This window comes from Artemia franciscana, chromosome 1, assembly GCF_032884065.1.
Source record: "Artemia franciscana chromosome 1, ASM3288406v1, whole genome shotgun sequence".
Taxonomy (NCBI): domain Eukaryota; kingdom Metazoa; phylum Arthropoda; class Branchiopoda; order Anostraca; family Artemiidae; genus Artemia; species Artemia franciscana.
In genome coordinates, this window is record NC_088863.1 from 22,798,222 (window position 1) to 22,810,049 (window position 11,828).

The 11,828-nt window shown below is 36.2% G+C and overlaps 1 protein-coding gene across 1 annotated transcript; it reads left to right on the forward strand.

Moving 5' to 3' along the window:
• The first annotated feature begins 9,218 nt into the window (after positions 1 to 9,218).
• Positions 9,219 to 9,887, forward strand: LOC136025679 (uncharacterized). The gene has a single exon (XM_065701685.1). It carries the CDS (start codon positions 9,219 to 9,221, stop codon positions 9,885 to 9,887), a length of 669 nt encoding a protein of 222 aa, XP_065557757.1.
• The last annotated feature ends 1,941 nt before the right edge of the window (positions 9,888 to 11,828 follow it).

Consider the following 11,828-nt stretch of genomic DNA (forward strand, 5'->3'; position numbering starts at 1 on the left):
AAATGAAAGAAGAAAAAATGATTGATGTAGCAACGTTCACAAAGCTTAAAATCTCAGATTTAAGTGTAGAAATTTGTAAAAAAAAAACCAAAAAAACATACTTAATGACTAGTAAAAGGAAACAAATAGGTTCTACTGTCTAAAAGTGTCTGAAATAGAGTGATGGGGGACGCCCCCAAACAACTATATTAACGAGCCATTAAAGGAAAAACGATTGATGTAGGAATGCAGCACAAAGCTGAAAACCTGATTTGTATGAATTCGACTTTAGGAATAAAACAAAAAAAATTTCATGAATAGTAAAAGAAAAATAAATAGGATTTGTGATCTAATTTTGCCTGAAACAGAGTGTTGGTAGATGCCCCCCATCCCACATAAAAAAATATTATTGAACAATAGAAGAAGAAAAACTCATAATCTAGGAATTTAGACAAAGCTGAATTTCTAAGATGTATGATTTTATATACAAGAATTTATAAAAAGATGGAAGCTTTATGATTAGTAAAAAAGCGAATACGATTTGCAGTCTAAGAATATCTAAAATAGATTGCTGGGAGAGGTCCCCTTTAATAATAATCATGAGCTGTAAAGAAGAAAATTACTTCATGTAGGAACGTTGACAAAGCTTATAGGATGTAAGAACTTAACTGTAGAAAATTGAAAAAAAAAGAGTTTAATAACTAGCATAAAAAAATCGAATATAACTCAAGGTCTAAAAGTGCCTGAAATAGAGTGATGGGATAGCCCCCCCCCCAAAAAAGCAGTGTTAAAGCGTAATAAAAGAAGAAAAACTCTTGTTGTAGGAATGTAGACAAAAGTTAAAATCTAAGATGTATGAATTTGAGATTAGGAGTAACAAAAAAAAAGTTTAATGACTAGTAAAAGAAAAATGAAATGGATTTGCTGCCTAAAAGTGTCTGAAATAGAGTGAATCTAAATAAAAAACGTTGAAGACCAACAAAAGAAGAAAAAAAAGTTGATGTAGAACTATAGACTAAGATGAAAATCTAAGATGTATTAATATAAGTGTAGAAATAAAAAAAAATTATAGATATATGAATTCAATTATAGGAATTTATAGAAAAAAAACAAACCAAGTTTAATAACTAGTGAAATATGAAATACTTATGGTCTAAAAATTGTCTCAAATAGAGTGATGGGGGAGGCCCCAAAAAAGATGTTAAAGATTAGTAAAAGAACAGGAACCCTAGATTTAGGAATGTAGAAAAGATAAAAGTCTAAGATGTATGAATTTAATGGTAGGATTTTGTAAAAAAAAAAACGAAGTTTAGTTACTTGTAAAACAGAAACGTATAGGATATACGGTGTAGAAGTGCCTGAAATAGAGTCATGGGAGAGCATCCCCTCCCCCCCAAAATTATAAAGAACAATAAAAGACGAAAAACGCTTCAGGTAGAAACGTAGACAAAGATTAAATTCTAAGAGGCATGAATCTAATTGTAGAAACTTGTAAAAAATATAAGTCTAATAACTGGTAAAAGAAAATCAAAAAGGGTATGAGGTCTAAAAGTGTCTGAATTAGAGTAATGGGATAAGCCCCCTAAACAGCCTTAAAGCGTAATAACAGCGTTAAAGCGTAATAACAGCGTTAAAGCGTAATAAAAGAAGAAAAACTCTTGTTGTAGGATTGTAGACAAAGGTCAAAATTGTGGGAATTTGAGTGTATGAATAACAAAAAAAGTTAAATGACTTGTAAAAGAAAAATGAAAAAGTATTTGCGATCTATAAGGGCCTGAAATAAAGTGATGGGAGAACCCCCCAAAAATAATTTTAAGGACCATCAAAATAAGAGAAAACGGTTGATGTTGCTATGTAGACTAAGATGAAAATCTAATATGTATTAATTAAAGTGTGGAAATAAAAAAAAATGTAAAATTTATTAATTCAAATGTAGGCATTTTTCGAAAAAACAAGAAAACAAGTTTAAAGACTAATGAAAGAAAAACCAATAAGATTTGTGGTCTAAAAAATGTCTCGAATAGAGTGATGGGGGCGCCCCCTCCCAGAAAAAACATATTAAATAGTAACAAAGGAAGAAAAACGCTTAATGAAGGAATACAGACCAAGCTGAAAATCTGAGATTTATGAATTTAAGTGTAGAAACTTGTGAAAAAGAAAAAAAAACAAACAAAAAAACGCAATTTTAATGACTAGGAAATAAAACTATCAGGATTTTCTTGCTTAGAATTGTCTTAAATAGAGTCTAGATAGAGCCCCCCACCCCCGAAAAAAATGTTAGGAGCAATCAAAGAAATATCATAAAAACCTTATATACCCCCGGAACAGAAATTGCAACACTTTTTTTTATTTGCACGAATTTTAGTTATTTCAACTTTAAACTCTTTTCAAAAATTAAAAAAAAACAAAAACAAAAAACAATTCAAATCTAGAATTTTAATTGGATTCATGGGCCTTGGTGGCTAGTTCCTCTCCGATTACTTTCGACTTTTAAAAGAGCACATGAACTTCCAATTTCTAATCGAATAAAACCCATCTGAATTATATAAAAACACCCCTTCCATAAAAACCTCCTATGCCCCCAGGGCATAAATTACAACACTTGCCCCCGGGTGTTATCCATGGATTTTTTTTATATGATCTTTCATTTATTTTGAACAAAATGGCTGCAAAATTAGATCGGAATTAGATTTGGAAAAAGGGGGCTGGTCGGGGGAGGGGGACTAGCTGTCATTGGATCACTTTTGACACTTAAAAAAGGAATTAGAGCTTTCAGTTTCGAATCATTTGAATCTCCTCCAAAGTTCATACGACTACCTCTTCCATAGAAGCCTTATATGCCCCTGGGGCATAAGCTACAACGCTTCTCCATGGCTTTGGGGGGGGGGTTGGTGACCCTGAAATTTTGTTATTTAACCTTTAAACTATTTTGAATAAAATGACCATCTCAAATCTTTGATCGAGTGCAGTTAAGGAAAAAAGGGCCGTGGAGTTGGGAAAAACGCCTGCCTCTGGGTCTTTGAGGGTTGGGTCAATCCAAGGGTTTTTGTTATTTGATTTTTGAACTAATTTGAACAAAATGGCTATTTCAAAGTTTTTATTGGTTGGGTTTTGGGAAAAAAGAGCGGAGGGAGGGGGGTTAGTTGCCCTCCGATGTCTCTTGACTCTTGAAAAGGGAACTAGAACTTTGACTTTCCTGTCAAAGTAGCCCCTCTGAATTTTATACAAGCATCCCATCCATAAGAACCACAAATTCCCCTAGGGCATAACTTACAACGCCTACCCCCAAGCTTTGGGGGTTCTGTTACCCTCAGAGTTTTTTGATCTGATGTTTGAACTATGTTTTAAGAAAATGGCTATCTCAAGTTTTTATCGGATGGGCTTAACGAAAAAGGGCGTGGGGGGAGGGGCGTGATTTGCCCTCCGACATCTTTTGGCTCTTAAAAGTGTACTAGAGCTTTCAGTCTCCTATGAAGGAACAGCTTTTCTTTCAAAAATATGCTTTGTGAAAAAAATTTCTAAATTAATTTCTGTTCGTTTTTTTATTAACCCTCCAATGCTGCTAGAGACATAGTTACTGGACCGTTCTACAATGCTGAGTAAAATGACTGTCTGAAAATCATGAATGGATGTGTTTGGAAAATGATTGGGCTTGGGAGGAGGGCTGCTTGCCCTCCAATCTCTTTTGACTCTTAAAAATGACACTAGAATTTTTTTATTTAGGTCAAAATCCACCTAGCTGTTCCTATAAAGCTTGTCCTTATTGGACAAGCTTTGCTTCTACTTGTCCTTATAGGACAAGTTCTATTGCTACTACGCAACCCTTAGCTTGCGTAGTAGCAATATTTGAAGAGCCATTAGTAGCATTATGCGGACATCACCCTTGGTTTCTTCGACATCCCCTTCAACACACGCTGAAAGTTTCAGCTTAATACCATAAACCGTTCCTGAAGCTTTTCTGATACTTCCTCTTAACAGCCTGTTTTGTCATACTGTGTTTTGATTTAATTCCATACAGTTTAAGTATTTCACAAAATTTTCACCTTAATACCTTTAGTTTTAGTAGTAGCAGCAGCAGCAGTAGCATTAGAATTAATGGTAGTAGGCCTAGCCTTAGCATTAGTGGCGGTAATTGTTGTAGAAGTAGTAATAATAGAGGTAGTAGTAGTAGTATGAGCAGAAACAGTAGCAATAGGATGCGATTTTTTTAATGTTCAGCATCATTCAAAACAAGTTATGTTAGTTTCAACTTCATACACCAAACTGTTTCTATGATACTACTGTTACGCCCTTTTGACAACCTGCATTCAGGTGGCATGTTGTGATTAAGTCCCACCTCAACCCCCCCCTCCCTCAAAAAAAATTCCTTGAAAATGTCACCTTCTTATTCTTGGGCATAGTTGTAATAGTAGTCATAGTAGCAGTATTTTTATTACTAGTAGTAATATCATTGGCAGCGCAATAGCGCAGTCTAAGTAAATAGCGGCTTGGGCACAATGTATTTTTTTAGGCTACAGCGCTTCTTATAGAAGGAGTCGTCGTAAAAACTTCAAAGGGGCTCATTTGGCTTGAAATTGCAATGCATAGTGAGATTTTCAACACTCGAAACTGATTGGAGGAAAATCAGCCCGCCCCCAAGCAAACCGTCTCCCCGAATACATTCAATCCAAATTTTGATGTGGTTATTTTGTTCAACGCATCTTTGCAAAACACGAATTTTTTTTCCAAAATTAAGACTCTTACCGAATGCTCTCAAACTTCTGATTTATATAGATAAACTTTTTAGTCCAGAAACTCTCAGAATTCCAATGTTCCCGAAAAAATATGGAGCTGGTTTCGAGTAAATAAATATATACATAAGGAAATAAACAATTTATGCTCGTTTAAAGACATAGTATATATATAAGTATAGACTGGGAGCCCAGTGGCTTCGCCGCCTGGTCCTGGCACTTGGTACACAGCAGACTTTTAAATATGGATTCTCATCGTCACCTGTCTTCTAACCCGAAGAAAAGTTGAGCCTTTTCTTGACGCCAAGACCTCACCAACGTTTGAAAGAGCCACCCGGGGAAAAGTACGAATTCTTTCTTATTGTGACCTATTTAGATCGTTTCTGTAGCTATACTTAAGTAATAGCTAAGTAGTTAAGCTAAGTAGCTAAGTAGTTAAGTAGGGATACTTGCTGTGCTTCCGACCACATTTCGCTATGGAGCACATGCGATTCTTTTTCCTGACCACACTTCTTATGGAGCACCTGCTATTCCTTTTTCCCTATCGTAAATCCTATCCAGTACCTGTGATTCCTTTTTTTCTGGGCCCAAATCCTATGGAGCAGCTCTAACTCTTCCTTTCCTGACTCCAAATCTTATGCAGCAGATTTAATCTCTTTTTAGTGGTTGTAGCCAAGGGTTTATACGCCAAATCTTATAAACTAGTCCTCACGACATGTGTAGACAAGGGATAGGGCGTTTCTCACCCAAATGTATGGGACCTTTTTCACGATAAAGTGAGTTCTATCTCTCTTACCCTTTGTCTTGTATTTAAACATATATGTCCCTGAGAGGCAATTTTTTAACCTAGTTTAAGACTTCAAGACCCATGCAACGATTTCAAGAGATTTTTTTTCTGGCTAGTAGACATACCCCTATTATGAACAAATGTATTCCAGAAATACATTCCTTTAACCTAGTTCAAGACCCACATAACAATTTCTAATAGAACATTTTCTCCCTGTACGTATCCTTTATTAAAAGATGTAAACATCTCCTACGAATGTAAAAATATATTCTCCCGCCAGATGCTCTATCCTTAAAATTCCTGGAAAACATGATTAGCAAAATGTTGTATATCCTGACTAAGAAAATTTTCGTGTCTTATGAAGTGTTGAAAGTTACACATGAAAAAAAGAATTCTCTTATCGAGGAAATTTATCGTGAGTCAGACGATATTTTGATAATTTTGATGAACCCCCTCCAGAGAAAAAGAAGCGATATTCAGACTCCGATTTAGGCTATTCAGATATCGTTATACCTACAACTTCCAACTCAGATACATGCGCCCTTTTAAGCAATTTTTCTTTGGCAATTTTTATTCCCCATCAGCCTCCAACCCAGATATGGGTTTCATTGAGGCAGTGACCATTCAACCTCCAACCTATCTATACACAATAACGCAAAATTTGACTTTTTAATCAACAAATATTCGGAAAAATTTGGACCAATATCGAAATCTTTAACTAGTGGGCCTGTATTAAGAAATTCTATGCCCCTTCAACTTGTGACCCTTTAATAGACAATTTATTCTGCCCTTCATATGAAAACACGGATAAGGGCAATTTAAATGGCCCTTCAACCATTGACGTCTTCCTAGACAATTTGTATGCCTCTTCAACTAGTGATGTTTTACCAAGCAATTTATTCGTGTACCTCCAACCTCTAGCTCACGTATAGACTCTTTATTATTATTTAATGAGATTCAAGACTTTGATCTTAGAGCAATATATCGGTGATTCCCCTAGTGATTTTACTGATGTTTTTACCACAAGTCAAGATGATCGAGTTATTTTACCCCTTCAAGATAGTTTTGAAGCGGCCTCAAGTTAAGAGGATCTGTGTATTATATCCCCTCTAACACAATTTCAAGATAATTTTGAACCAGATATTAATCAAGACAGCCATTTTATTACTCCCCCTTATTTTGAAGCATTTAGTGAAGATTCAAATCAATGTAATGTTGTTTTTAATCAGATAGGCAGGAGAGAAAGTGAACCAATTCCTTTTTTCTTAAAAAATTGGTTTAGAGGATATTGGCAATCGTATAAATTTTATTTTTCATGTACTGCCGAGACACCGGGAGCTAACATAGAAGGGTTAATTCATAAACTAGGAGAATTGCTTGGAAAAATTCATAAAGAAGAAAATAAAAGCTTAAGGGTTCAACTGGCTGATCATATTGTGTTCTCTAAAGAAGGGAGGAAAGATCAACCTGTAGTTTAGGTAGAAAAACCAAGACATTTCTCAGATTTGAGAATGCCAATGAAATTTTGGACCGTTATATTTCCAAAATTAATAAAACCGCTGATAAAAATTCAAAAAACGGTTATGGGTTTGCAAGAGGTACACCCCCAAAGCCAGGGGTCAAATGCGCTAAGTTATGCCCCAGGGTTATATACTTTTTTGTGGAAGGGAAGGTCGTATAAACCTTAGGGGGGATTCATTTGATGGAAAGTTTAAATTCTAGTCCTTTTTTAGAGTAAAAAGTGATCGTAGGTTAACTATACTCCCCAATGCCATTTTTCTCCAAGTGTATCTGATCGGTGGTTTAACATAGTCAGGTCTTTCAAAATAGTTCTTGTATATTACAGCAATACCTTTAGGGAGGACAAAGCCCCCCAGAGCCTGGGTTCTTGACTCTGAATGCACCTGCGTCAAAGAATCTGCTCTCCAAAGAACTTTTCAAGAATAAAGTGTCGATTGCGAGTCTTACAGAAACCCCTCTTACCGGAAGCGGAGAAGAGCGAATAGGTAACAGTGATTGATTGCTCGGGTCTGGAGGAAGCACGAGAAAGAATGGCGTTGGCCTTGCACTAAATAGCCTTACAAGAAAGGGCTTACTTTACACGAAGCTATATTGGACAGATTAACAAAGGCCCCCTTTGGACACAAGCATGGCAAGATGACTGTCATCGTATGCTATGCCCCTACCAACGATTCTGATGAATTGACTAAGGAGGATTTCTACTCTACTTTGTCCAAATGCCTTGCAACAGTGCCCCCCATGATATAACTGTTCACTTTGACGACTTCAATGCGACAGTGCGCGATAAAATGGGTGTATGGCGCGGCACAATTGGTCCTGTCCCCCGATACACTTAACGACAATGGGCTTGCCTACTTGAACTGTGCCGATCTAACGAACTTTACATCACAAACACCTATTTCCAACACAAAACTATTCATCAGTATACGTGGTATAGTAGCGACGGTCATGCAAAGAAGATGATTGACTACGTCATTATTTCCAGACGCTTGAGATCATTGGTGAAGAACTGCAGAACTTACAGATTAGTAGAGCTCGGAAACAGACCACAGGCTTGTCTACGCCAATCTCCGGCTTTGCTTTCATGCACGATCAGAAGAAAAAACCGTCGCTGCAGATATTGGGAAGCTGGAGGAACCAAAGACTCGCCAGAAGTAAAGTATTGGGATATCGAATCGCTTTGAGCCCCTTGGCTCACTTAATAGTAGCGAAGATCTCTGGAAACATTTAAAATCGCAGACCAGCGAAGTAGCACAACTAGTGCTTGGCAAGAGAAGCTACCCAAAACAATCGTGGCTAACTAATGAAACACTTCAAGTCATAGAGCAAAGACGGAAGGCAAAACTTTTTGGGGACATGACCAAATACCGAAGGCTCAAACTGGGGTGCAGAACAAACTCATTCACCAGGATAGAACCCAGTTTGCTGAAAGGAAAGCCGATGAAATTGAACTAGCTGCACAAAAGAAAGACATGGGCAGCCTATTCAAGCATCTCTGGGACTTCACGGAAAATGAAACTCCAACCTTGGGTCCCGTTCCGTCCAGGGATGGGGCACTTCTTTTTGGTGAAGGTTCTTGTCTTGAGCGGTGGAAGGACCATTTATGATCGCTCCTCAACAATACTAGCCCATCTGTGCCTCCTAATGATAGTACTAGCCCACTTTGTAGGTAGGTAGGTAGGTAGGTAAGTTTTATTTTATCCACAATACAAACATAAATAAAAAAAAATGACAACACTAATAAATTATTGCAGCAAAAAGAAAGTCCTAAGGACTTGTGCTGCAATTTCATATTATGATTTACATCTTATAAATAAATATCTAAACATAACATCTCATGATTAACCACCTAGCCTATCTTAAATATAAAAAATAACAACACATACACATGAACACATTGTAAAATTAAAAGAAAAAACAAGATTCTTCGGCGTGACATGAAAGAAGTTAATCTGGCTAAATTTAAAAATGAAGTTAGTTCGTTGGATTGGGAGGTGGTTTACAATGAAAAGGATGTTGCTTCAAAAGCTTTTAACATTTTTTCAGATATTCTTTACCCTGTGTTTGAGAAAAATTGCCCATTGAATAAAATTAATTGCAAGAAAGCTAAACCGAGAAAGCCGTGGATAAATGATGAAATTTTGAGTTTAATAAGACAAAGAAATAAGTTGTATTGTCAATATCTTGATAATCCATCTGAAATGATTTTAAATGAGTTTGAAGAGTTGAGAAATTATGTAAATAATTCAAAAAGAAATGCAAAGAATGAGTATTATATAAACCGTTTGAAGATTAAGGAAGGTAATATAAAAGATACTTGGGGAATTGTCCGTGAAGTGATAGGATGTGAAAAAAAAGATATGTGTATAACCAATTTAAAAACTAGTAATAGAATTATTCATGATAAATTGGAAATAGCAAATTACATGGGTGATTATTTTTCGAATATTGGTAGTGTTATACAGAATGAAGTGTCTAGAGGTGGTTGTGCCGTCAACATTAACGTAAATCCTACAAGCATGCAGAATGGGTTTGAATTTGTACCATGTAATGTAGAAGAAGTTGAAAAAATTGTTTGTAGCCTTAAATCAAATTCTTCTGGTGTAGATGGATTGAACCTAAAGGCTTTTAATTATGTGTCGGTGTATCTTTTACCGGTACTGGTTCATTTAATTAATCTCTCAATGGTTAAAGGGCATTTCCCGTCGGAACTGAAACGATCTAAAATCATACCTTTACATAAAGGTGGGGACCCCTCAGAACCCTGTAATTGGCGACCAATTTCCGTAGTCTTACAATTTATGAAAGACCTGAAAAAGATGCTCCTCCAGACGAGCCTTTCAGTCCCTCAGAAATCGGATATGCAGTAAAAAGGCTCAAGAATAATAAAGCTGCTGGTATCTGTGGCTTAAGCTCAGAGCTGCTAAAATATGGAGGTCCTGCAATGCTCCTGTTTCTCCACACCCTGTTCTCTACAATCTGGCAAACGGAGATAATTTCCGAGGATTGGTGGATGGGTGTCATCATCCCCTTATGGAAGAGGAAAGGCTCAAGAAGCGACTGCTCTAACTACCGGGGAATAACCCTACTGTCAGTCCCTGAAAACTGTTTTCAATAATCCTGCTGGATCGAAGTCGAAATATCATTCGAAAATTCCGATGACCGGAGCAAGCTGGTTTTATGTCGAACTGTTTAACCATCAAGCAGTTTCTCACGAATCGACAAATAGTAGAAAAGACCTCAGAATACCAGAAAAAAATTTATTGCCTTCTTCGACCTCCGTGCTGCTTTTGACTCAGTCGACCGAAAAGCTCTTTGGCGGATTATAGAGTTGACTGGCCTACCCGAGAAATATTGCAGAGTTCTCAAGGCACTGCACCATGGAACGGAGAGCTGTTGATTTAAGAAATTAATTATTTAAAAATTATAGTAAAAACTACGTACAGATTATTTTTTGTGCAAATATTATATTAAAATAATAATCACAAAAATAATCTGTACGTAGTTTTTACAAATATTTTCAAATCATTCATTTCTTAAATTCCGGTAAAGATAAGACCCTAGTTACTCGCCAAAGAGGGGTCTATCGAATACCCTGTGATTGTGGAAATTACTGTGTCGGCAGGACCCATCAGAATCTAGAAAAACGGTTGCAACAGCATAATAAAGATATAGACAAGGCATTAATTTCAAATTATTATTATTTAAGAATTAACGACGCTTCTTGACTACTATGGTCCCTGCGTCGGCCATGCAGTGCATTCCTGCAGCGTGATTCGATCTCTGGGTCCCGTATTACCAAGCTAAGGTCAAATCCTCTGCGCCACCACAGGACATTAATTTCAAATAGTTCCAACAACTCCTTTGATTCTGCTTTAGTTTGGCATATATTTAATAATCCGTCCCACACGATATTTTTTGAAAAATCTTCACTCATCAGTGGTGATTTGGGAATAAAACAGGTGGTTCGAGGATCAATCGAAATTAATCTCAAAATAAATAATAATATTTCTTTGAACAGGGACTTAGGGGAATACTCACTAGATTCTTTATACTCAAATTTAATTGAAAATGATCAAACAAAATATTTTACTAAACCGATTTATAATAGTATTAAACCGGCTACGAAAAGGCCTTTGAGACAGGCTGCTAAAAAAGCAAGGTTGGCTCTGAAAATTGCATTTAATTACTTTGTTCTCTTTATTTTGAATGAGTTTATATTCTCACTTCATTCTTTTTGTCAGTCCTGGTTGAACTTCGTTGAAGTAAGGATGCTAGGGCTGTTTTTTTTAAAAAGTTTATAAATAACATTATTAGTTTTAATTCTCACAATCTAATATAAGTTTATTTATATATACATATTTTCTCTCTTGTTCTCGTACTGTGCTGAAGACGGCCCTTGGACATAGGGCCGAAATATTCACAGAACTGATTTCCACTGTATTGAGAAGATTTTCCCTATTGTTTCTACTTCGTATTTGTTTGTTAAAGTAATTTTATTAATTTCTACTATTGATTCTACGGCCTTTGTGATTCAGGGTCAATCCTAAGCAATTGGGACAAAATTTTAGCTTTAGTGTAAAGAGCGAGGTATCGACGAGGGGGCGAAACCCCCTCATATACGTAATAAAAACATACGAATATAGAAGTTGGTTACGTAAGTTAATTTGTAAGTTACATATAATTATTACAAATAAAAACATTCGTATAAAATTAAAAGTTCTAGTTGCCTTTTTAAGTAACCAAAAATTTGCAGGTAACTAGGCCTAATTCCCCTCTCCTTTTTCTCAAAATCGTCCGATCAAAACTAT